At 35.1% G+C, this 27,342-nt stretch overlaps 3 protein-coding genes across 4 annotated transcripts; 1 reads left to right on the plus strand and 2 right to left on the minus strand.

Moving 5' to 3' along the window:
* Nucleotides 1-110: 110 nt before the first annotated feature.
* LOC100880616 (SEC14-like protein 2) lies at nt 111-11,536 on the minus strand. 2 transcript variants are annotated; one of them, XM_012291925.2, is made up of 11 exons: nt 11,401-11,536; nt 9,279-9,485; nt 4,306-4,375; nt 3,265-3,308; nt 1,550-1,667; nt 1,275-1,484; nt 1,107-1,187; nt 827-1,026; nt 621-763; nt 406-557; nt 111-329 (listed from the first exon to the last, which is right to left on the minus strand). In XM_012291925.2, the coding sequence occupies exons 2-11, from the start codon at nt 9,327-9,329 to the stop codon at nt 217-219; spliced, it is 1,182 nt and encodes a 393-aa protein (XP_012147315.1). In that variant the 5' UTR covers nt 9,330-9,485; nt 11,401-11,536; the 3' UTR covers nt 111-216. The 2 variants fall into 2 exon arrangements, with proteins under 2 accessions (XP_012147315.1, XP_003706144.1); XM_003706096.3 differs by lacking the exon at nt 11,401-11,536 and adding an exon at nt 10,527-10,810.
* On the minus strand, nt 11,400-27,217 carry LOC105663382 (uncharacterized). The gene is made up of 15 exons (XM_076530315.1): nt 27,042-27,217; nt 26,480-26,772; nt 26,137-26,324; nt 23,603-26,068; nt 19,301-21,787; nt 17,887-19,177; nt 17,575-17,756; nt 17,220-17,487; nt 16,849-17,115; nt 16,502-16,604; nt 15,721-15,812; nt 14,200-15,517; nt 14,009-14,129; nt 13,489-13,800; nt 11,400-13,394 (listed from the first exon to the last, which is right to left on the minus strand). Exons 1-4 carry the CDS (start codon nt 27,215-27,217, stop codon nt 25,898-25,900), a joined length of 828 nt encoding a protein of 275 aa, XP_076386430.1. The 3' UTR covers nt 11,400-13,394; nt 13,489-13,800; nt 14,009-14,129; nt 14,200-15,517; nt 15,721-15,812; nt 16,502-16,604; nt 16,849-17,115; nt 17,220-17,487; nt 17,575-17,756; nt 17,887-19,177; nt 19,301-21,787; nt 23,603-25,897.
* Nucleotides 14,006-25,749, plus strand: LOC100877895 (calcium release-activated calcium channel protein 1). The gene is given in 6 exon segments (XM_012291929.2): nt 14,006-14,144; nt 20,730-20,923; nt 22,557-22,568; nt 22,570-22,632; nt 23,635-23,763; nt 24,036-25,749. Coding segments are annotated over 6 exon segments (978 nt in total). The 5' UTR covers nt 14,006-14,095; the 3' UTR covers nt 24,567-25,749.
* Nucleotides 27,218-27,342: the final 125 nt, after the last annotated feature.

A 27,342-nucleotide genomic window follows, 5' to 3' on the forward strand; every position in this document is an offset into this window, starting at 1 on the left:
TATTAACAATAGGTACAGTCACCAACAATGTAAAAGTAAGAAATTATATAAATTTTCTATAAAATTTTTTTGGAATGACTTTTGATACCTAGTTATAAAGATAAAAAAAATATAACATTGTTTATAACAAAATAATACATTGTTTTATATATTATTTTATCCCAAGGAATGTGGTACTTGGATACAGCTCTTTTCATTCTGTATCCATTGCTTTTATTAGGAAGTAGCTGGCGTTATTTCTTGCGAAACTGCTGGTGGTATAACTCGTATAGAATAATGAATTTTCTTATTTCTCAGAATACTGTAACTGTTATCGAACACGACGGAATCTGAAAGTGATAAAATCAGCGGTGAATTATGATCGACAAACATCGTGTTTTATCGATTAACATGATCAGCGCTTACACGTGGCAGGTACTTCACAGGTCAAGATTCCAATTTCTTCCAATTGATGAGCGGCTACTCGTTTCATAGGTATAACTTCTTTTTTCTCCCCGTTTGTGTCTTTTTTCAAGATACCGAATCTAATATCGTGATCCTCAGTTCGGAATTCCCAACTGTGAACGTTCACTAATTAACAAAACTGAAATCACATGAGTGTGTACAATTTATGCATATACCTCAACAGAGATCCCATTTCAGATGCTGACATATCAAGCTCCAGTTTGCCACCTTTGCGAATCGTGACCGTTGTATAATCTTGCATGTCCTTATCTGTGTTATTCACGTACAATTCTTTTGGGATTTTACCACCGAGCCGAATCTGAATGCAGTTTAAGTTATTGAAATCAACATGTTAACTTGGATTTAACAGTAGAATCCTCACCTTTGTTCCAAGTTTTGGATTACCGTCGGGATCTTTTAAGGTACCTCCAAAGTAAGCAGGTACCTGGTCCTTTGCAACATTACTGAATATCGCAGATTGCCATTTCGGAGGATCAGCCTTGTATATTTGAATCTTGGACAACGTGTACTCGTTCATGAATTTTTTCGCGATGGAGAATGCAAAAGTAAACACTTTCGGAGCTGAAAATTAATATGTACGTACGCTCTTGTTTTACAATTAATAATCTATGACAAGTCTTAATGCATATCGTAAAATATACCGTTAATTATGTAACAGGTCTTTAAAATTTCGGGATAATTAGCCTCGTACATTTGAATGAGAGTGATGACGACTTCTCCAGCTGAAAAGGAATATGTATATAAAGTAACGCAGAAGTATTCCACATTTGTCCTAAAGGACTGATTGTCCATCAAGAAACCAATATTACCTGGTCTCCACAGATATTGCCTCAAATTAAAACCTTGCATATCAAAGATCACAACCACCTGTCCTGCTTCTGGTCCATATTTCTTCATCTGTTCTCTGCATATTTGCAGATACTCCTCAAGATGTTTTATCGTAATTCGTATCATGTCCCTTCTCGAAACGACATGTAAAATTCCATAAAGATCAAGTGCATCGAAATACACGACGATCACTGGAAAAATATCGGTCATTTAACAAAATTATTATAGTTATTTTGTATGAAAAGAATAATACTACCAGGAGCTCCATCCTTATCGTATCCACATAAGCCGTGAGGTAAATGATCATACAAAATTTTAGGGGGATCCCACTCGGTTAATTTTTCCACTTCGTACTGCTTTCGCCATTCCAAGGACTGTGAACGATAATTATAGTGGTTTGGATAAATTTGAAAATATGAAAATATTGTTAATTACAATGGAAACAAAATTCAGTTATGCAAAAAGCAAATTTTCCATGCTACTGTACTTCCAGCTCAGGGAATGCCTATCTGCTTCTAAGATCTAAACATCATCTAAACCGATAACTAAACCGTGAAGTGCAACTTTTTTCTTTCCTGAAGAGAAAGGATAATTGGCTGAAGTCAACACACTTTGCAAGAGTAACTTCAGAGAAGAAAGTACAGAGTGCATTAGTGCTGAAGTCTTTCACGTTTTTGAATTGCACTAATTATGTGGAAGTTATCACTTCAATCATTAAGCTTCCTACTTTAATTAAGTGAATGTACTCATGTAATTAAATAAGAAGAATACGTCTTTTTTCATAAAGGAACCAGAATTCTAATCAAGTGAACATTGGAAGTCTTTAGAAAAAAGTAGGGTGAACAATAATTAGGGTGTCCTAAATTAGCTAATAAGAATAATTTGTGAAAATGAATTAAATTTAAGGTTGATCATAAAATATAAAAAGGAGTTAGTCTATCTATAAAGAGGTCACCTTTCCAGTTTTGCAACTTTTAATCTACGCATGATCGAGATGTACTGATTACAAAACGTAGACAACTCTTGTGTAACACCTTGTTTCTTATTTTTATTTACAGAACTCTTGTCGAGAAAACTGGCACCCCGTTCATAAGACATTACAACTGTTTGCACTCCACGATCATTTTGCTCTCTCTTTGCACTTCGAGTTGGAACAAGTTGAACATCTTTGCAGTTTTCTTTTTGCACGCCCATTCACCGAGGTGTTTCGTGCCACATGAAACTTACAATTTATGACGAATGTACAGAAGTTATATCCAAAAGTTACATCGCAAATACCTACTCGATTTATTCTACTTTCGTTTCGCTGTTTCGCAATTTTACTGCAATGTTACGACGAACAGAACGTTAAACTTATTTTATTGAGGCCGCGTAATGCAGAACGTGTTAACGCGTCTAGAAGTTAATATTATTAAATGTATGCATATTGACGTGTATCTGAAGAACCACAGTTGATGAACAGCATCGTTAATTGATGCACGAAACGTTAATTAGTTCGATGTAATTAAGAAATATGAGAGTGAGGAAATTAATTCATTTTGTTAATTATCGAGCGTAGAAAATATACACATCACCGATCAAAAATTTCTATGCATATTAAGTTTCTTTATTAACACGATTTAACTATCTCTGAATTAATAAAAACACGTGAAAGTCCTCGATGAATTATATCCGTTTTATTATGATGTACAGTAGAAAATTTATGATGTACCAGCAATTCGACAGTTTCGTTTTTTTTGTTTATGTTTTTGTGGAACGATCCATGCTATGGGATAAGACGCGCAAGAAATATGTGAAAGTACAGCTATAAGTTTCAATGTGTCCCCCTTTCGAAAGGTTCGCCAAGATTTTTTGAAAGCAGAAGTGTTGATGTTTATGGAGTTCTTGCTTAATTTAAGGCATTTTATCGCGGGGTTTATTATGAAACTTGTAGTTCGATTTATATTTATTTACACTTTAAAACATACTCACGTCTCGAAGCATCTTCTCCGCGGCCGCTGGATCCCATTTTCTGGCTGAAAATAGTAAATTATTTTCAATTATTTTTCTTGCAAATTTTTGGAAGCATATGATACACTAAAGTATGATTCATTAATAGTTAATTTTAAAAATGTATAAAACAAATTTTTTCATTACAAAGCTTCAGAATGAAAGAACAATATTGAAATATAATATTTAGATTGACAGTAGAAACGTATTTTAACAATTCTTCTAAGTTTTCTTGTTAGCTAGTTAAAGTGTAAAGAGGTTACAGAACAAACGTAATTACTAAAAAAATATTCATCGACTGTTTGTCTTCCACTGCCTTTTTTGCAATTCATATTAAACATACTTTCCAGGATTCTGTCCCACCTTGGATTTCCTCGAATTTCAGTTTAACCTTTTACAGTCTAACATTGGATCTGACTCCTACTCTTTTTATTCGCTTTATGTTAATACAATGTTTTATTCCAGGAAAAATATTTTAAACCACTAACGCAAAAAAGTTTATGATTTGAATAAAATTACTATAGAAAATCGAATGAACTGTTCGAGACACAATCAGTCTTCCGAAGAAATATTTAAAAGCATACATTTGCATAAATACCCGCAGCTAGTGACAACTTATAAATAATAAACTTCTTGTAATAAATCAATTTTTGTAAACTTCACAATTTTCAGTTTCTACAATTTTGAAATTTCTTGACTCAAAAATGTCAAGATCCGAGAATCTACGTCTATAAATTACATCACTGCACCTCAATGTCCATAATCTGCAGTTGACTTGCCCATTACAGCACTATACCATACACGCTCCTCATCGTGGCAGTCAACGAGTTAACAAAACCGTAAAGAGGTTTGAATCGGTGTTAGTAGTCTTGTTGCCAGGCAATTGCAGTTACATTTATCGTCTTCAAACCGCGTCGATTACAACGAAATAAATAGGCACAAACGAGTGTCAGCGAGATAGGTTTCGTTTCTTCTTAGGCACACACGTCGATCGACCTTACAGCGAATTTCAAGAATTCATACCTCTGAGCCAACGCAGTAGAAAGTAATCATCGTGATGAGGCTGCAGAATGTCTTGAACCGACCGCCTAAACTGAAACCAGAATTTTCTTTAAATTATTCCATTTTACACAACCGCATTTCGTCACACTGACGTAATACATGCATTCATTACTTCCTTTTACTACGATACTATGTTGCTCTTACGTTCTACTTCATTTGCTATTACGTAATAGCATTAACTAGTATAGGTAATTATACTGCTTAACAAGTTTTAATCTTTGTGGAATTATAGAGTGCGATAAATTACTATCTTTGAAATTAATATTGATATTCAATGGTAGACGAGGAAGACTGTTGAACGATTTATCGAACTCTTCCTATATTGCCATTTTCATGAGGTCATTCTATACACTACGTTGCATAACAATACATGTGTATTGACTAGTATAATAATTATACTGTTTAACAAGTTTTAATCTTCATAGAATTATAGAGTGCGATAAATTACTATCTTTGAAATTAATATTGATATTCAACGTTATAAGAGGAAGATTGTTGAACGATTTATCGAACTCTTCCTATATTGCCATTTTCATAAGGTCATTCTATACACTACGTTGCATAACGATATATGTGTATTGACTAGTATAATAATTATACTGCTTAACAAGTTTTAATCTTCATAGAATTATAGAGTGCGATAAATTACTATCTTTGAAATTAATATTGATATTCAACGGTATAAGAGGAAGATTGTTGAACGATTTATCGAACTCTTCCTATATTGCCATTTTCATAAGGTCATTCTATACACTACATTGCATAACATGTACTAAATTGATGCCTTTCACAAAGACTCACAATATTAAAAAACTTTTAACTTCTACAACTTCTACTTCAGCTCGCGGCTATATAAAAGAAGTGCATTTTACAACAACGGTTCTCTGCGCTAAATTTCAGAATAATGGAGTATAACATCATAAGTATTTCCTGGTCATAAACTAGTGAAAGTAAAACGTTTTTCTAAGTAGTGCTTTGATGACTTTGCGATTACTGCAAAAATATGCGATTGTTTTATTTCGTGCGGTTTACAAAACCGCTTGGACTTTCACGTAAGTTTCTCGGGGCCAATCCGGTTATCCGCAATCAAAATATCATCCTGTGGTATTTTTCTTTCCCTTTCGAAAAGTTCAGACTTTAATACCCGTTTTACCGGTTTAATTATCGATCACTTCATTGTCACATTCTTTCAGTTTTCTTTAACAACTTAAGCAATAGTTGTACCTGTATTTTAATGGTAACTGTTTTGCAAGTGTAAACTGTCAGAAGAGTTGACCAATCAAAGATGACAGTAGTAATTTGATCTATCAAAGATCACGGTAGTAGATTGATCAATCAGACGTCAGTGGTTTAATGAATCAAAGACTTGTCCTTCCATACAAATCGACGTAATGTTTACGAAAAATGTCTCTTATTCGCAATCGCAGAAAAAGAAGTAAGAAAAAATTGTAAAGGTAGAAAGATCACAGAACATATGCAGCAAACCGGTTTTTCTTTGTTAAAAATCCTTGCACATAGAACGGGACATATAACATCCGTCTTCTGCAATCTTACTACATTTTCATAATTACAGTGATCACAATTTGCCTCTTTTATATACACAGAAACGACATTTACAACTTAATTATTTGCTACTTAATTAAAGAAAAACTTTATCACTGACTCCATAATTCACAGTGTACATTTCAGGACAATGTGCCTTTAAACTTAAAAGGCAATAAACCTTTTACAAACTGCACATAACCTTATAAACTACATATTTATATAACGAATTGACTGTATAAATGAAATAACTGATAGATTTGCATAGGAATCTTTTCAAAGTTATAGGAAATAAATTTGAATAAAGAATAGCGTTTATAAGATTGTCATGCGTATCGCGTTCAGTTACTATTGCACATATCTTTCATTTGTGATATACAGTTATCTTCGATCACTTTCCGATTAATTAAAAATTTAAATACAATGCTAATCAACAGATATCGAATTTAATTTTCAGAACTAATTGCATTCTCCGTGAAGCGATAAAATGTATACAAAAATTATTGAAAAATAATCACTTCAAGAGTCGCTTGAGCTTTGTAAAGAACGGTCTTTGGAGTCTTTATCTTTGTTCCCTTTCAGACAGAATAAAAATAATACATGATAATATCATGATAATTAGGATTCTATTCTTACATTTATAACAGTAAAAAATACACGCATTGTATCTTATTTTAGAAGACATTTTCATATTGTTATTGAAATGCAACGTTTTCTTTGACTGAGAGTTTCTTTGCTTTAAAAAATCAATATTTCAGGACATTCAAGACTTTGAAAAATGACTTCACTGTTGATTTTGTATAATTCTGAATTGTTCAGATAAGCATTTAAAGTGAATACTGATATTGATCATTATACAGATGTATACAAACACGATACAAATGACAGAAACACGATAAAACCAGTTCCTTAACTTTTCTACAGCATTATAGATGGTTGCGATACATCGTTATTTTGGAACTTTCTTGTGATCAGAGACCTTAGATTATTTATTAACATTTATGGTTTGGGTTTTCGTATTTCACAGAGTTGGAAAGTTTGATCATTGGCGTGACTATGGACTATAGGAGGTCCCTTCTAGTTTAGAAAATATGAACTAGTAATTCCACGTAGCGTGAGGAACGTGTTATACCACACTTGTACATAGATATTTTCGAGTTTACAAATTTCTGATTTTTACATTTGAAAATTCCTAGATTTCCTAATTTTTAAATTTGGAAAGTTTTAAGTTTGTAAGGTACTAATTTTCAAAATTCTCAAATTTATAAATTTTACAGTTCTTTAATTTCCTATTCCTTAATTCCTTAATTCCATCACTCTTTAATTCCATCATTCTCCAATTCCATCATTTCCTAATTCTATCATTTCCTAATTCCATCATTTTCTGATTCCATCATTCCCTAATTCCATCATTCTCTAATTCCATCATTCCCTAATTCCATCACTCTCCAATTTCATCATTCCCTAATTCCATCATTTCCTAATTCCATCATTTCCTAATTCCATCATTCCCTGATTCCATCATTCCCTAATTCCATCATTTTCTAATTCCATCATTTTCTGATTCCATCATTCCCTGACTCCATCATTCCCTGATTCCATCAATCCCTGATTCCATCATTCCCTGATTCCATCAATCCCTGATTCCATCATTCCTTGATTCCATCATTCCCTGATTCCATCATTCCCTGATTCCATCATTCCCTGATTCCATCATTCCCTGATTCCCCATTTCCCTAATTCCCTAATTCTCTAATTTCCTAATTCCCTAATTCCCTAATTCCCTCATTCTCCATTTCTCTAATTGCCTAATTCCCTCTTCCCTAATTCCCTAATTCCCTAATTCCCTAATTCCCTAATTCCCCAATTCCCTAATTCCCTAATTCCCTAATTCCCTCATTCTCCATTTCTCTAATTGCCTAATTCCCTCTTCCTTAATTCCCTAATTCCCTAATCCTCTAATTCCCCAATTTCCAAACCCCCAAATCTCCAAATCCGGAGAACTTCAAACAAAAATCCAAGTTACGCCAATGATGATACTAATTTACATATGTACATCGTCTCCGATTGTAGATATCGGTTAATAGGTTCGAGATGTGTGTCAAAGTGTGTATATACAAGTGATCTTCAGCATAGTAACACTGTGTAAAGCTCAGGCGTGTATTGGAAACTACAAGGGTAAAGAAAGTGCCGTTTTGCTCGCGGACATCGTTGCCTCTCGATTGCCGAACGGCACAAGAAAAAACATCTCACAAGCGCGCAGGAACCGTGTTCACGTCGAACGAAGAGAGAAACGAAATTAAGTGCAGACAGATGTACAACTCTAAAACGGAAGGAATCGCAAAAACGGAAGGTGTCGGATCCCCTTCTCTCTTGAAATAAAAGTGATTTTCATTGGGAGAAATCTTTCGGATAATAACACGTTTTCGACGACGAAAGCGACGATAAAAAGTTAGCTGGAGTTTGAATGAAAGTTGCTGGAGTAAGAGGAAGTTCTTGGATGCGTTATGGTGTTCGTGAGTCGATGATTGATTACATGAAACAGAGAAAGCAAATGACAATAAGGATTGTGTTAGAAAATGAGAATAAAAAGAGGAAGAAATAGTTCTTAGGTGAAGAATAAATTAGTAACGTAGACACTTCGTGACAAGGAAATAAGCTTGATTCTACACCGACCTGTTTATAATGTACACTGGAAGTTTCTACATTGAACGCATGAAAAAATCACCATCGAGTTTTCTAATTATCATAAATACATATACAGATTTAAAAATGTCACTTTATTCTTGCTTGCAAACATTCCTGCAGCTTTATCAAAGGCCACGGTAGCGAATTCTACTTGAAGTCCATTAGAATTTCCATCGTTATTTTATTCACTGCACTCTATTATTTCATATTTTTTTCGAACTCAATATCCTATTAAAACATTTTTATTACAATCTACCTTGGTGTATTATACCTGGAAACATTTTAATTCACCGCATTGGTAAACACTATAAAATAATCGGAAATTTATTACCCAATAACGTCGTAATAGCACAAAAACGCTATAAAGATTAGACGCATTAATTACCATAGTAACAAGTAAAAAATGATAGATTGATTACTGCAAGTCTAACACTTTGATTTAAACTCACATTATAATGCCAAGGATGAAAGGTTGAACAATAAATTCAATTCTCATAATGAATTCATTGTACGAATGTCCCTGAGAAAGTGGCAATATAGTAAGTATGCACGTTATGTGATAGTGAAGATATCTAAATATTCAATTAAGGGTAAAGTTAAACATTCCTTGTGTTACCGGATAGCTCATTACTGACCCCGACCTTTTGGCCTCGGTCCGCGCATTCATTCGAATCACGCATACGAAGTCGAATACAAAGACTTACTTTCATCAACGCGAATCGTTGATCGTCTTCCAGCTTTAATGATTTCGACATCTTTAACGTCCTGGTCGATCCTCAGTCGCCGGCAATTGCAAAACGTATGCTTAGCTGACAGTTGCTGATTTCGCAGTTCTTCAAAACGCCTTAGAACACCTCGTCTTTCACGCTCGAGGCACCGTGTGCAACCTTTCCTTCGACGTTTTTTGTTTCCTACCGATAACGAGGAAATACGTATTAATATCACAGTAGATTAGTCAAACTATCGATAGTGTGAGTTAGAAAGGAAAATAAAGTGTCGAAACGCGAACACAAATTAATTTAGCCCTCCTCTATAATTTAAGAAATCAAAGTTTCAAGCAAGTTTCAACTTTCTAGATCTTATATTATCTCTCCCGATATCTACATTAAAATTAGATGTTTATCGGTGTATTTCGTGGGCTTAGGTCACGAATGACACAATCATCGTTCGGGGATTAACGTAATGTATGTTGCACGCATTACTGTATGGTAATCTGTGTCATTGTTATGCGAGACGAGGGCTGTTGCATTTCAGTAATACATAAGTTCTTCACAACTTCTTTGATCTACCAACTCAGAGCTCGAGAATTTATTTCGCCGACAGTACTCGCTATAAATAAACATATATGTAAATAAGTAATAAAGTACATGGCTAATAATACTGCAAGTATATTACTTTGACCTAATACGAATTGAATACTGAATGACACCTAATGTTTTCAAAATGTAGTTCACCTCTGCAGTAAGTTAAATGTAAGTAGACAACGATAACAAAATACTGAATTTACATTGTCATATTTTAGAACAATTCTGTTTTAAAATCTATAAGTCCATCAAGGGAACATTAAAAAAAAGAGAAATACGTTTTATATTTGTGTATTACATAAAGCGCATCCATCCATTGAAATTACTGTTACGTTAGAGCAATAACCGTATAATGTTACTAAACTGAAATTTACAACAGTCATAGACTACATCTACAACGGTAAATACAGCGTACAGAAAATACCTATAAATTGCAGCGACCTGCAATAATAAAAATCGATACTAGATGTACGCAATCGTCAAGGACAGGAAGAAGTATCGTGCAGAATAACCGTCATTTAATGGATATAACCGCTGTAACGGGTATGAATTTGAACTCTCTCCGTACAGAGTGTTGCAATCGAATAAATTCCCTTCAACCGGTTCGCAGCCACCACGAAGTGCATTAAAGAAAGAAAGAAACATTACCAAAGGAAAGTGAGAAAATTTGAGTTCTTCTTTCTTCGGTGGTTCGACAAGAACTGTCAACGATCTAGTCACTCGATGCACAAAACGTAGCGTTTAGGCACGATTGAATGGCGCACACAATCGCGTTCGTGTTTCGCGGTTGCCGATTTGCACGATGGTGCAACAGGTGTCTCTTGCGGTCACCAACCGCGCTCCAGTTCGAGAGCCAATTTCTCACTAAAAATGCCCGCTGCGTGTTGATCGACACCCAAAGAATGAAAACGTTCTGTTCTACACTGTTCTCGATACCGGCGCTACCGTGCCACGACACCCCACCACGTTTCCTCGTTTGTATCCCAGATTCACAGGTAGGGGAACAGAAATTGATCGAAAATCAAGCCGATTGTTTCTGACGATGAGCTCTTCCTCCTCTGCGGAATACAGCCTGCGCTGGGAACGATGCAACATAAAACTGGATAATTTCGAATGCACACGAGTCTGTGAGTAAATGTGACATTGTTTCATGATATTGGAATACTATCCTCCTTTTATGATTCCACTTTAACCAAGATCTAACTTAACTAACCCCGACATAAACTTGACCTAACCCAACCTATCTTCAATCTGACCAAACCCTCGTGTCGTGACAACACCTTGTTTTGACTTTACCATATTATGCACTAACAAGCTGATCACTTCTTCAAACATTCGATTACATTTTCTATCTTTTATATCGCGATATTTTTGTTATCATTATGAAATATAAATAAATACATCCTAAAAACATAAAAGTTGTCAGTGAATCTTTTCTACATTTAATAGCGATGATAATAATGTAGAAGTTCAACTATGAAACACTCTGTAAATATGATGAATTCGTGTCAGTTCATTATACCTCCATCATTTCTTGGATATTGATTTAAGCATAACCTCTTCGACTCGTATTAGCAGCTGCAGTTTAACGATGTTGATTTCAACATTTTCGTGATGCTCGATATCGCTGTAACCTTGACAATTTCGAATTTGCGGACAGCCAGTTTATTTTTGTAGACTCATGGTGCTATTATAAGAAATATTCTTGCCTCGAAGTGGATCTGAAATCAAACGGCGTACCGCCAATTTCAAGTCACTGGTTACGCCATCTGTGGAAGGGTTGATGTATTACGCAGTGAATTTGACTGTTATCGTACTTAACCTCGATCGATCTCTCGCATTCGAGTCATTGCGCGATTCAGACATGGCGCAGAATGACAAGTAGCACGGTGGCTTGCTTCGCGAGTGTTTCTTCGATACACAGACGAGTGTACAGTTACTATTGGAAGTAGTATTTCGGTTAACTGGTGTTTAAATCTTGAAGACGCAGTGGCTTATGCGATCGTAACAACTTAGGTGTTCCTGCATCGAAGAATGCAGAGCTATTACAAACAATACGTCTTCGGCTTTCTGTGCCGGCATAAATTTCAAGAAAAAATTATCCCACGCTATCGAACGTATTCGACGGTTTCCAAACTGAACGATATTCCCTGTTATCGGGAACCTGTCATGTAAGTACTTTTTATAATTGCGTTATATTTTCAGTATAGAAATTTATAAACGTTGATCGCATTTGATTTTCCGGAAACAGTGACTGAGTATTGAATCTAGATTTCTTATCTTGTCCTTTCGGTAAAGAACGCACGTCATTCTTTACCGTGGGTACAAATTTCTGGACGTAATATTTTTGCATTAAAAACAAAAAAATTATAAGATTCAAACGTAACATACTGACAGATTTTTACGTTTTCCCCTTTCACAATTTATACTATTCGACCGGCCTGCTCATTTACGTCATATAGTTTCATTATGCAATATTTTTACCTCATGATTATTCATTAAGCTAATCTTATGCTATTCCATTCAGAAACTTGTTTAGCATAAAAGAATGTTCTATTTTTTTCGCTTACATTTTATGCCTAAAGTACGTTTTGACGATCGCATGTGTTTGTGTGCGCGTTCCTTTATCTTCAGCGTAGCATAATTACACAAGCGGATGTATATGCGCTCAGTTATTTCCTTCACGTTTCTAAATAATTTATCTCGAAACTATTTTTATCTCGAAATTCACGAAGCGTAAAATTGATCGGATGAAGCCGTACCTTCCACGACTTTTAATTACGTAAGGAACCTGTGCCATTAAACGAAGAAAATTGAGTCAAGGCTCTACGCGGAAACGAAGCACGTTTATGTTTATATGCACCTTGGAGCCGATGACCCGAAACGTTAGATCCTGTGCTACATTCGGAAGAGAACGAACCTTATATCTATTCCCTGTGTATCCTTGACGCTGAAATATCAATGCAAATGTGTAGTTCGTGCATATACTACAAGTTACCTGTTTATTGTACTTATTTAAAGATATGTATTTACAGTACGCGTTATATTGTCACAGGTGGTGCTGTAACAGTTCTTGGCAATGACAGTATGTGAGATTAAAGGTGTAATATAACGTATGGCAATATAATGGATAACTTGCTGTCTTATTAACTGCTATCGATTATCGGTACATTATCGATGCGTTATTGATTTTGCAGTACATTCAGTATCGATCACTGGTATATTACCGATATACTACTGTTAATTACCGATAATTTTATATCACATTTATCGATCAGGAATGAATGCCAATGACTTTTGATACCATGACGCTGTCCGTGGATCTCAAAGTGCATGGTAGGAGAACGCGCTGTGTACGAAAATTCTTATCAAAGTGACAATATAACGAGAGTCTACTGTACTTAAAAAATAACCTTGTAACATCTGTTACCTATAACCGTGGCAGTCAACATGTTAACACTTTGATGGTTTTACATTCCGAATCCGAATCTTGTAACTGTAAATTTTTTTTAACATCTGAAAGAAGATTATATTTAAGAGCTTATCTGTAATACTACTAAAATAAATACCAATAAAATAAAGAACAATGAAATACAGAATTGAGCATTACGGTCACGAATACATGACGCCACTCGTCAATGTAAAACTTCCCAATGAGGAAAGTGTGGGGTTCGGGAAAATCACCATTTTGAAAGACTGATCTGGAGGAAATGTGGAAGGTATAAGAAAGCATGGTTGGTTCCTAAGCTCCTTTCTCCTGACCCCTCTCGAACGGGACACCACTCCACGTTGCGCCGTAGCCAGTCAAGCACAATAAAGCGTAATATTGAGCTCTTGTTATACTACCGTCTTCATAAATTTCTGCGTTTATCTCTGCGGAAGGGTGTGCCCGCGTCTGCTGATGAACAGAGGGGAATCGTATCTAAATCGAGGACAATAAATATCATTTGTGAGAAGGAACGTTGATAGGCTCGCGGCGCCGCACGCGCGTCCAGTTTTCTCGTGTTGTTGTCATTGTCGGTGCCAAGAAGCAAGAATTTTTGACCACACGCTTCGGTTTCGTTAGCCGTGAATTCTTGCGAGGAAAACTGTATCGCCGATTTATCAACGACGGAAGAAAGTTGACGTACCGCCAAGTTTTTGTATAATTAAGCGGAACGAAATTTTCCTCTTTTCCTTTTCGGGATGGTGAATTCGTCTTGATGTGACCCGTCGATATGCCCCCCGGAAACATGGAAGGCCGCCGCCGAGCTGAAAACGGAAACTGTAAGTGAAAAGCATTTACCGTTGATCAAAGAGTAACACTGTTTACGACAGGTACCGTAGTAAGAAAACATGAATGGGGCTTGTTCGATTGACTCGAGTTTCCTGCTTCTTTTTGATCTCAGATGTTATCGGATGTGAAATCTTCGTACTATAATAAAACCTCTGTGTAAAATAAATTCTTTGATCGTCGAACGTTCGTACTCTTTGAAACGCAATTGATGAGAAGTTTTTCCCTCTTCTCGTGTTATAAAACAGAATCGCGTGTGTGTCGTATAGATCACCTTTTATATTTCTTTTTATAAGTTCTTGCACATCCTCTCTTCTTCGTTAAATTCCTGTTGTCGTGCAACATTTTGTAAAGCAGTTGTGAAACACAGTAATTGTGCAGAAAAGCATATGCACGTTTCATCAAGAATAATTCTGGAATAATAACAGGATACACTGAATAGCTGGTTACGAGTGCGCAGATTCTGATAATAAGAACATCCGATATTCTCAATTCTATCAATCTCGATGATGCGAAACAAGCATGCTAACGGTGACATAAAAATTCACAACTGTTAACACGTTGATTGTGTTTGCAATATTAGCCATTATTAATTTGTTATATACATGTGCGTACGATACAGTCGATTCTCGTTTTATTATAATTATAAGAAGTTTTGCTAAATACAGTTTTCTTTTGCCAATATAACGAGAACCTACTGTACTACGCCTAAGGCCTGAAGTTGTAACATTTGAATAACGTAAGCATAAATAAATACTTTATTAAAATCGCCAACAGTCAAAGTGTTAAACGAAATGGCAAGTAGCGAACAAATAGTAAACCTAATAGAGATTCTAGGACAACAATGCCCGGAGGTAATAGGCTTAACGGCTCGATACAATTTACGGCGATTAATCTTCACGCTTCTAGCTTCTATTTGTTCAATCAACGTTTTCAACTAATTATCTCTAGAAACTTTAGATCCTAAAGTGAATCATTGAAAGCATTGAACTTTCCCATAATGTTTGTCACTCGATTCTTGGACGTTTCCATGCACTTGTATAACAGAAATTTTATGTATCAACAACTATAACAAATTAGAACTGTTGAGGCGATAATAGTCCACGTGATGGTTAATTGTTTGCTGTACATGTACAAGGAGAAGTATCATATCTATAGTTCGTATCCACTTGTTTAACGTTGGTAATAATTGCGTGTTTCGTAGGAGGCCTATTAGTTGCATGTTTTCTTAGAACTGCGCAGAGAAGACAGTTGATCAGATTGCATGATTAACGTTTGGATCCATAGAATACCATGCACGAATTCCTTTTTCATATTTCAGTTATTTTTCCTTTTTTACATAACCTGGAAAACATTCTTCTTTATCCTGAAAATATTTGCCACTATAATATGCTTACAGTATATTTCCTACACATTCACGACCAAATTATTGAAATTTGTTAAAAAGTAGCATTTAAAAGTTGATTCAGTTCGGTCTCGGTTGCTTTGACTACTGTCTGAGACATTATAAAAGTCGGTCGTGTTTAAACAATGAGTCATCTTCAAGTGTTTAAAGATTTTTATACTTACAAATATAAGATAGCGATGTACCTGCATAAAATCTCCATAAGTTCATAAACATCTCTGCATAAAATCTGTTTGTTTATCAAACTTCAAAGGAGCTGTAAGAAAATCGTTTTGGTTTGAGGCGCATTTTCAGTTGTAAACTATAGAGACGGTATAATTCTGTTGGTTCTCAAAATTCACTTTTTTAAAGCAAACAATATCGAAAAATATTATTCCACTTGTTCGATTTATTTGCGCAGCTATAAATTGTATCGTACGAGCGAAAAAAGACACAAAATTCACGCGTTGACTGCCGGAGGATTTTTCAATCACTGGTGCATAAAAATACGAGGGTTAAATTAAATTAAAAAGTTAATCGATACCTTGCCTTCACTCCTGATTGGGTACAAAAAAAGTTAAATATTTTATATAATTTTTGTTTGGAAAACATCAACTTTATAAATTATAATTTAAGCTAAAGTCAACAACATGTATAGTAAGAGAATTACCTACTAAATAATTGCCTGTTAGATAACTATTAGATAACTATCGGCGAGGTAATTACTTAATAATTTCGTGCTACATAATTATAAATAACCCTTAGAAAACTAATCAATAGTTTTTCAAAGTTCACCGTAAGTATCGAGTTTGAAGTAGATCAAATGTTACTATTAAGTTAGCAAGTAAGTTAGAGGTGCCCTGACCATGACTGCAGTAACTGATCGTACATCCATCGTTCTTCGATGGAAGTGGCTGCGTTCTGGATGCTTGCCACGAGAAAAAGCCTATATGTAAAATTACTTACTGGCCAACCACTTTGCGTCCCCGTTCACCCTGGCAATAATTCCTGTGACAACCTTACGTTTCGTAATGTACCTTTTGTAATTTTCCCGTCTCCTCCAACGAACCTAAAAGAAAAAATGAACTTATAAATGGGACGTTTTTTGCTGGATACATTCCGTGAATTTTTGTGGCTGAAGCACTCACTGTATATCTTTAAACATATTTTACCTTTTTAATTAATTTTCAATCAATATCAGAAATTACAAAATTCAATACATTTTTAATTAATAAGATGTCCAAGTTTATTAGATAACTCAGTTAATTTTAATGCAAATGCAGTAGTATATTTTTTTGTTAAGTAAGACGTACCAGTGTGCATAACAACAAAAGAGAACCTTCCATGCTTTAAAATATTCACAACCTGTCATTAGAAAGCCGGTAAATTTATTTCGGCATAAAACGAACATCAGTTTATATTTTGACCCATTATACTGCGCACACGTGCAGTTGCACACTTGTCGATATTTCGCAGCCACGTTATTCTCAGAACAAACGTAAAAAAAATTAAACAGGAAGTTGTTCGAGGCATTGTTACAATAGCCTGTTCGTGATTCTTTCGTGCTGCAACTGAATGTGCTTAAAAATATTTATGAAAAAATTAAAAAAGATTGTTGAATAATATATCATTATTAGTGGTATTGTTTATATAATTTTGCAATTTAAAATATGTCACTAATTACCTACTAACGATTTTGACGTTTTTATTACATCGATTCATTCGTAACGTCACGAACAGTAATCCGGTATAATCATCACATACAAAGTGTGTCTAATCTTGAGAATCTACATAAATGCTTCCTTAATCCGTTATTTCCATACATACGTGCTTTGTAATATTCCTCTATTTCAATCGATACGTTATTCTTTAATAGTATAGCAAATGAAAATGTGGTTTGCATACGGTTGTTGTATGAATTATTTACATATATCCAGCCTTGTATAACTAAGCTAAAAAAGCAGTTATTATCATAAATATTCAATCAATTATGTCTTCTGGATATATTAAAAATAGAGATTCCACAATCCAATACTTACTATAATACGTAAGCAATTGTATAATTTTTTAATATTACCATTTTCTAGATAAATGAAAAGATAAACAGCCATGTGTAAATTGTATTCCTCTAAAAAGATCATCTCGATCTTATCGACAAAATTCGGTCCATTTGGAATCTCCGTAAAGTACAAAACTGAAGTTGTTAGAATTTTTTTAATTTCTGTAAAAATCATTTTTATTCGTAGAACATTATGTCTGAAGATAGTATTAGCATTTTGTATTCGAATAAAAAAAAAATAGATTAAAGTTACGACATGTAATTGCAAGTTCAGTCGGTTGGTCCAACTTACACACAAATAGTCGAAGACAGTCGGTGATCGTCGGGTCGATTCGGCATCGCTCGTCAACGTTCGTTGATGCTGTATCGTGGCGTTCTTATTCAGTATGCTAGTGTCTTTTGCCGCTATCATGTAATGCGAGCTGCTCGCACGCGGAATGTTTTAGTATTTTGTTTCTTCAGTAACACGATGTTAGATTAACCACGAGTTTGTGTTTCTTTTCAAGGGTTTTTATCTCTTCCTCCCTTATTTAAACTTCCTAAACAGTGAAAAGTGAAAGAAGCATCATGAATTTGCGTGTTCGTTTGTTTCCACCTCCAACCACCCTCAAAATGGTAAATGCAATTATCGACTTATGATTATTTGATAATATCTTGTTTAAGTCGCATACTTTTATCTCTTTAAAATGTACTTTAAGATTTATAATTTGTATCAGGTTAATCTTAACGTTTAACATTTGATCATTTCATCTCATTGTGTTTGCAAATTTTGTTTTGTTAATCATCATTCGTACACTTCAATGCAACGTAGGTTTTCGTCAGATAAGGTCAAGTGTAGGGGGAGGAGCTCCTCCCACTACTTGTTTTCGTTTTTGGGGACGATAATACGTAACCTAAACATTTGCAAATTCCAAATTTTTAATTATCAAAGTCCCAAGTTTCTAAGTTTGCAGATGCACAAATTTCTGGAGTATCCAAATGTCTAAATTTTCAAATTTCTGAAGTTGTAAATTGAGAAATATTAAAATAAATTAGCGAGTGGTGGGGAACTCTCCCTATACGTCGCCATTTTCCCTAGGAAAGTGTACCATGCTCATTACTGTACCATATTAAACATATTCTCGCATTCGTAACTGACACGAACACGATAGCACAAGGTACTCGGCAATTTGTTAACCTCATGCATAATGACGAAGTGTCTGTCAAGAATCTTAGATGAATCTAATCATTTTTCACTAGCAAACTCTCACCGTTCCTCGGTCACTTTAATCACGATTTAATTTCGTACGTGAGCGGTCACAGTGGGCTCTGTGCATACTGTGGTCCTTGTATTTTTAGTGATATTGGCACGTATCACCGAACGATATTAGCTGCAACACCTTCAGCAATGTAGACAATTCGTTACATTTTTGCAAAATATAATAATCAAACAGTATACGTGTTTTCACGTTCTATCTATTTATATTCGTTCGCTTGACATTTATATCTATAGCGTTTTGTGAATCACTTGGGCATCTAATTAAGCTTTGCAAATTATTTCTGTACTACTTCCTAAATAGACAGTGAAAATGATCTTGGTTTATCTAAAATCAATATAACAGTATTAGTTGTGATAATTATAATTTCCTAAATTACCTGTTTACATAATACAGATGTTATTAAGTGCAATTTTATTTTTCATTACAAAAGAAACAATTTTTAATTACCTCGTCTAATTATCACTCTTGTACGTTTGATGGCTGTTAATAATAATGCACACTATGCTATATTTAAAACACAAGTGTCCTTATGCGCTCAGTCTGACAACTCATTGGAAGTTTTTTCATATTTTTGTATATTTTAATATCCTGTAAAAATAAATACATATATAAATATTACAAACATTGAATATAAATAAAAGCATGTTATAAAAGAGTTTCGGAGGGAATCTTCCGCTTTGTTTATACTGGTCCGGTTTCTGCCAGTTTTTTATTTGACAGTCGGCAATCAAGGTCGAATTCCCAAGAAAAACTAGTTTATAAATGCAGATCTTTGATCGATGCACATTCAAATAAGTGATGATGTTTCAATATCATTTCTCTTATACATGTTTAAAATAACATATCCGTTTGCATTACAATAAACTTCAGCCGGAGAACTGCAACCGCCATTCTAACAACACGATGAATCGATATGTACATTCTTAGTCCGATTATCGATAGCGTCGATTTATTGTTCGATTTGGACGTTATTGCTTCTATCGAAAGTATGGCTGCCAACATTCTTTAACAGTTTTTCGTCTTCTGGAGACTATTTTCGATCTCGAGATTAGCTATTTTTATTCAGACAGCTATTTATCTTTTAAAATACTAGTATATTTTTAGCAATGATATATATCTTACAGTCAGAGTGCAATGATCGATTTTAACTACAATACAAACTTGTGAATGACTTCCGTGTTCTGTTTTGGAATTTGCAGTGTTAAATGTGAGAACGTTATTTCCGTGAGCATATCACTTTATATTTGGGTCTTCGAATGACGTTTAATTAAAGAGATCGCGGGAAACGTATCATTTGCGTAATAGCGCGTAAATGAAATAGAATTCTATACGTGCAGCGCCCCCATCATTCAAGTAGACGCGTTACCATTTATTAGAGATGTGTGGGTAGTCCGATATGTCAGGTACCTGAGATTTCAGGTCAAATTAGAGCGGAAACCCGAAAGCATTCATTTAAAAATTAACGCTTACAATTCTGGAACTAACAAAAGTTAAAAAGTTGAAAATTCGGAGATTTGCATATGCGACGTATAAAATTTCTACAACTGTGTTTACCAACGATAAATACAGAATTGTTTATACACATAATGTTATCAATAGCAAAATACGTAAGGTAAATTATTATAATGATATAATTAAAAAGAAATGGTACATTAAGCATTTAAAATCTATGACAGAATCGGTGACCGTTGAGAAAAGTCAGTGCGCATGCGCGTGTGAGTATCCGAGTGAATTTGAAAACCTTCGCAAGTCGCGCACGTATGAAACGTGGTTATGACTTAAAATGGGTCGACTCTCGTGTATGTTTCCTTTTACTTGGCGCATACACGTAGAAGAGCGTTACTCGGTACATTTCAATGTCTTTTTTCTGTTTTAGCGTTGGTCAGAGCCGCGCAAGAATCGAGCCTGATGTCCGTATGGTCAACAAGCACTGGACGCAATTCAGTGTTTGGCGCGGAGGGTGGAGCGGTACTCCCCTCCTCGCATTTGCCGATCCACGTACACGTGGCGCGCACACATCTGCGCAACGCTGACGGCCACTGCTTCCACAAGCGGTTCCACGACTGTCAGGTCGGTAGTCTCCCCTTGTTTCTTTCATCTCTTTGCAGTCCGTTTCCTCTTTATCTCTGCACGTTACGTTAAATATTAGGTCGTTAAATATGAAACACTACATAAACTTCTTTTATCTTTTTTTAATAAAACACATTATTAATCCAATTCTGTTATTTCATTTCTGATATTTGAATATAGTCTGCTTGTGCCGCCGTTGAAGTCTGAAGTATGAAATATGACAATGGGATCTAGAAGTTGTTTTGAAAGCGGATACCGGTTCTCGCCTAAGTTCGCAGTTCTATAGAGAGTGGATCAATCAGTAAAACTAATTATCGTAACAAACAAATGTAACAAATAAGGGGCGAAGAGACGTCTTTCAAACTAACGTAATTTAATAGCGGAATTTGGCGTAAAACGGATGATATATACTAAAATTTGCGGGACGACACTTGTCAGATTTCATACTTAGCGACCTAATGTACTCTTTCGGTGTCTTTTTGTAACACACGCATTTTTATACTGTAAACCATGATTCATTTTCAGTTACATTATTATTACGTTATAATTCGAAAGTTTCAAAGATTTTGCAACGTTGTTTTGATTCTGTTTCTTTATTTACAGAACTGTTCAAGTATAACATATATTTGATCATATCACGATTCATAAACAAGAAAATATATTGGATGTCAATTGAACTTGAACGACAGGGATCAACTAGCTCGTCACTCTGTTTTTAATTGATAAAGCATGTTGTTCGATGCTAAAATATATTCCATCGGAGGAACAATGAAATGTTCGAATTAAGATTTATGGGGTTGTTAACGATCGTCATCCGGAAGGAACTCGTGTCGATATCCATTATCATAATGTAGAAGCACCGAGCTGGAACAAACTCAATTTATCATCCATTCGCGGAATCCTTGGAAACGTGGATAAAATCAATCTGAGTCGTTTAAATGGTATTGCCATCATCTTCGTTATCAACGGAACGCAATTTGTATCTCACAGTTATACATCGGATAATTATCTCGATTATTCTCTTGGCTGTGAATTTACCTTATATAAAACAGGCGTACAGGAAACATTAACGCTTTAACACGTTCTCTGTGAACGTCGCGGATTCACGTCATACTCAATATTATTCTTGCAACTTTGGAATTTTAGAATTTTTGGGGGTATCAGAATTTTGGGACTTTGGAATTTTAGAATAATATTCCAAATTTAAACTCGTGTTCCCAAGTTTCCAGAGTTCCAAAATATTATTACTAATAATTCTGCTATTGTCTGATTTTAATATTAATAGTATTAACCGAGTATAATGCGTCTACAGCGAACGTGTTAACAAAACTCGCCATGCAAATTATGTGTAAACTGTGAACGTGTATCACATGCAAATTAAGATCCGAAAGAAGTCGGTTTATCGCGTATCCTATGCTCACGATTGCCACTTATTTAAATGATAAAGCAACGAAAATTCTTCCTACGTTTGTTTATGGAATACATTCAGAAATTATATGATTTCCGAGGTCAGAATTATTCGCGCTGTTTCTCGCTTGCCAGATTTCCCGCAGACACGTCAATCTATCAGCATTAGATTCGCTTTACGTCTACAAGATTTTCATTAATTTTCCTTGTTATTTGTTTCGTTCAGCACCCGTTGGTTTTTTGTCCTACACGGGACTTTTGGCAAGTTCTCCCATTGGCACCAACGTTGCCATCTACTTTCGGTACGTGTCTTTCTTTTTTAACGTGCTTGTACAATTGAACGCCAATTATTCGAGCACTGATTGTTTCTAGATGTGCAATTAGCTGGATTTATGTTTAACGACAATTTCGTTATTCGAGGTACGTTCTCAAATGTGTAAAATAAAGATTAGCGTCGTTATCATTGCACCACGCTGTAGAAAAAATGTTTACAAAAAAAGAAGAACGTGATACGTGAAACCTCGTATGACTATTTCAAAATTGAATTAGAAACATTGTATTATGTGTTCGTAGTACTTGAAAGAATACAATATTAATATTAACTGTATACAATCTCGAACTAGAGGATTCGAGAGAAAAGTTTTATGTATGAACTGGATGAAATAACCAGGTTGATATTCGTACTTTAGTCACTTAACTCAGAAACATTGGCGTAACTAGGTGGAGACCAGAGTAGACCTGGCTCTTAAAAAAAAATACAGATCCCCACGTAACATGAGGTACGTACTACATGGAATACCTCATATTAGGAATTGACAAATTTCTAAATTCATAAGTCTTCAATTCGCAAATAACTGAAACGTTAAATTCTGAAACTCTAAATGCTGAAATTTATAAAAACTACTCCTTGCCTCTAGAGGTACATTGGCACTACAATGCTAGGAAATGTGACCCACCTCAGAAAAGAATTCTAGTTACGCTAGTGCTCAGGAATGCGATGTATGTACGTTAACTTGTATCTTTGTATTATTTTATTATAGATATATATACTGTATGTTACGAGTCACGTCGTCAAAAATATCTCCGAAATTACTGCGCTGGCTTTACATGTTCACTATTGTATCGCGTTGCTGACCAGTTTGAATCATTGAAGTGTAATTTTCTACTGCATGAGCGTTCACAGTTACAAGTTAGCGTACCGTTCCAATTAAGAACATTGTGCGACCAGTTGCTTTTTGATTTAATAATATTACTCGTCTTGGAATCATTCACCTATATTGTCTGCATCCTTTTTTGTTCGCCAGTCAAAAATGTCGCAGTCGGGAGATGGCCTTCACACGCCGGGTTATCTCTCTTGGAGAAAACTACAGCTCAGCCGAGCGAAGCTTAAAGCGTCGAGCAAGACGTCTGCTCTACTTTCCGGTTTTGCTATGGTACATTTTCTGTAATATAATAGGAGGCATAATGAATAATTTTAGAGCAGTGCTGTCCACAAAGTACACCATCTTATTCGGTACTTTATTCCCATTTATGTTAGTAATGATATAATGTAGCAAATCATTTTTGAATAGCACTGTTCTAGAATATAGAGATGCTTAAATTAGCCAAAACTTGCTTGTAATGCATCCCTTTTTATAATTCCAAAATATAAGTTAATCTACAATTTATGTATGTACATGATAGTAATTAAATTTTGTTAATACAGGTTGCTATGGTGGAAGTACAACTGAACTCTGACACTAAAGTTCCTCCAGAGATGCTGATCGCCTTCGCCGTGTGCACAACGCTGCTGGTCGCAGTCCACATGTTGGCCCTAATGATATCAACGTGTATTCTACCAAACATAGAAGCTGTGTGTAATCTGCACAGCATAAGCCTGGTACACGAATCACCGCACGAACGTTTGCATTGGTACATCGAAGTGGCGTGGGCGTTTTCCACTTTACTAGGACTGCTGTTGTTTTTATTGGAAATCGCTATACTCTGTTGGGTGAAATTTTACGACTTCTCGCAAGTGGCAGCCTGGTCGGCGTGCATCGTTTTGATACCGGTGCTAATAATCTTCCTCGCGTTCGCTATACACTTTTATCGGAGCCTGGTCGCTCATAAATACGAAGTCACCGTGTCCGGAATAAGGGAACTGGAGTTACTTAAAGAACAGATCGAATCGACCGACGTCGAGGGTAGGAACGGTGTGAATCTGTTACAGACCGCCGGTGTGACGCACGTGGTATGAACGCGCTGAAGCGTTAAAAGATCTAAGTTATTTTTTAAATGTGATAATCTTTTTATTTTCGGAAGAGAGTGGTGAATCTGGGGTGACTCGACTGCACAATTGATTGTTGTTATAAACGTTCAAGCAGCCGAAAGAAAAGGTCAAGGAGATACGATTATTAGAACCAGAAGTGAATCTTTCGTGTGCAGATTTGGATCATGATCATTTAATGTGGGAGAAAAGATTTCGTTTATTTTGTTCCTTGCAATACTTCAGTTTGCGTGTATATATCGATGAAACGAAACATCTGTACCTTCCATAAAACGACGCAGTCCGTTACTTCTCGTGTTTAGATATATTGCAGTAAATTCTGTGGTTACCGACAAGTAATATTCAACGAAAAGTCTGCGTAGTAACGTGAAACATTCCCTTTCTCGCGTAGCGACTTAACATGTAAAACATAACGATACACAATAGGATTTACTGGTTGATAAGGATATGCAGGTACCTGAGATTACGAATGCGGGTCAGGTCTGTTAAAATTCGAATGATAATGGACGAGAACTTGAACATTTTTTTCTGCATACGAATTCCCAACATTCAAGTCTCGAAAATTCATGGTGTTTTAGAACCAATAAATCGTTAAGATTTAGTAAATTAATATGATTAATTTCAAACACTCGAATCTCAGGGTCTCGTATGCGAAAAAAATATTTTCGGATTCTCATAAAATCCTGTCCGAATTTTTCCAAATATCCACCTGAGCCTGTAATCTCGGGTTACAGCACATCCGTATTGTTTGATGTAATTAACTATAGCTCAAACAGCGACAGCTATGGATAGATGTTTATATTTGTCTCGAATAAGCGTGACTAGACCGCGCAGAATGTACTTATTAACTGATTTGAAAACGTGCCTTGTTTTATGCACCGTTATTCGCGAATCTTCCAATTTTATTTGTTTGTCTCTTCATTTATCTCGCGTAACATGTCCTATGCTCAAGCAATTTGTCAAAGTTTTTTATACTATAAATTATATTGCCTCCTCTTGCGTTCATACTTGGTCGTCGAGTTACTGCCGGTATTGAATAAATGAAAATTGTACATAATTTCTATTAAACGCGAACGTACATACATGCTTTAATAGGTATAAATATATACAAAATTAAGGCGCTTTTGCCGAAATAAAATATACAATAACGAGATTCATATTATACTGCCCCCCGCATTATTATATTCCATCGTTAAAATACTTCTCAATAATATTTATTAAATGTACAAACGAATACTTTAATGCTGATTTGAATGTTTCTCGAATTTTTAAATTTGAAGGTTTTATTGCAAAATTTTCAATTACGAGACAAAATTTAAACAGGGACACGTGTTGTTGGACACGCACACAGTCATTATAGGCTTCGGCATTCTTTTGCAAACGGGTTCAATGGAAATGGGTGGTACGTCTTGGTCAGCGTCAGCAGTTTCAAGCGTAACTTGATCACTGTCCATACGTTCTATTAATTCGATCTGTGAATCAAATGTGTGTAGAATTACAAGACGGAAAATGTGAAAAATTTTTGCATTTTGTTACGTACCGGTGGAATAGGATATGGTGTGGGACGAATAGCAGACTGTCGCCAACACGCATCTAACATCGTCGCATTTACGCAAGAATCGTTTTCCCAGAAACCATGTTGCTCTTGGCCAGTAATTATATGATAAAAGATTCCATGACCTTCTTTTCTACCTTCGACAAATTGACCTTTGTATCGATTACCATTAGCTGTAAAAGAATTAATATTCCGTTTGCTGTTGATTTTTATATTGTATACGAAACGAACAACATTAATACGTTCTTTGTAAGTTGCAACTATTGTTCAATTTGATAAACTAATTTTAATTTGTATTCTAACATAAGAGGGCATCAAGTTTAGACACCTGTGATGATCATTCCTATGCCATGATAAAGATTGTTCTTCCAATCACCCTCGTAGTAATCTCCGTTGCAATACCACATTCGACCATGACCTTGACGTCTATTTTTCCAGAAATCGCCTTCGTAGTAACTACCATCTTCGAACCATTTATGCCCAAAACCATGTTTTTTACCATTAATCCAGTGGCCAATATAATAATGACGAATGGTGCGATCTTCCATCGAAATTTTGCTCAAAATACCACAACCATGTTTTTTATTATTCAGCCATTCACCATCATACATCCATCCATCTCTAAAAAATTTTTAATGAAATTAAAATTATTTTCAAGTACATTCAACTTATTAAAAAGTATTCTAAAATAAATGTATAGTATCATTAGTTTAGCAGAATTATTTACCATCATTATCATTGGTGTAATTAGGATTTTTATTTGGGGTGGACTGCATCTCTTAATATTATTAATAATGAAAGAAAGGTAGATTGAACTTTTAAAAATAGAAAGAGAAAGGAAAGTTTATCCTATCTAATTATGCCAATAATAATTACGATAATTATAGTACCTGTATAACTCTTTACCCCTGCCTTCTTTTTTATCATCTTTCCATTCGCCCCTGTAATAACCTTTGAAAAGTAGTTTAGTTTTAGGGCTAAAAATGGCATGCCGTAAACCGTTTCTTTTCGTATTTTCTATTTTACGTTTTGTGTATGATTCTTTTATAGGCTTCAAAAAAGGCATAGTATAAACATTTATGATATTTAGATTTAAGTGGCATAGGATTTTGTTATCGGTGCTATCTTAAACAACGCTAAATTGGTAATTGAACATTTGAAATAACAGTTAAAACATTTTAAATGTAAACG

This window comes from Megachile rotundata, chromosome 4 (assembly GCF_050947335.1).
Source record: "Megachile rotundata isolate GNS110a chromosome 4, iyMegRotu1, whole genome shotgun sequence".
Classification (NCBI taxonomy): Eukaryota; Metazoa; Arthropoda; class Insecta; order Hymenoptera; family Megachilidae; genus Megachile; species Megachile rotundata.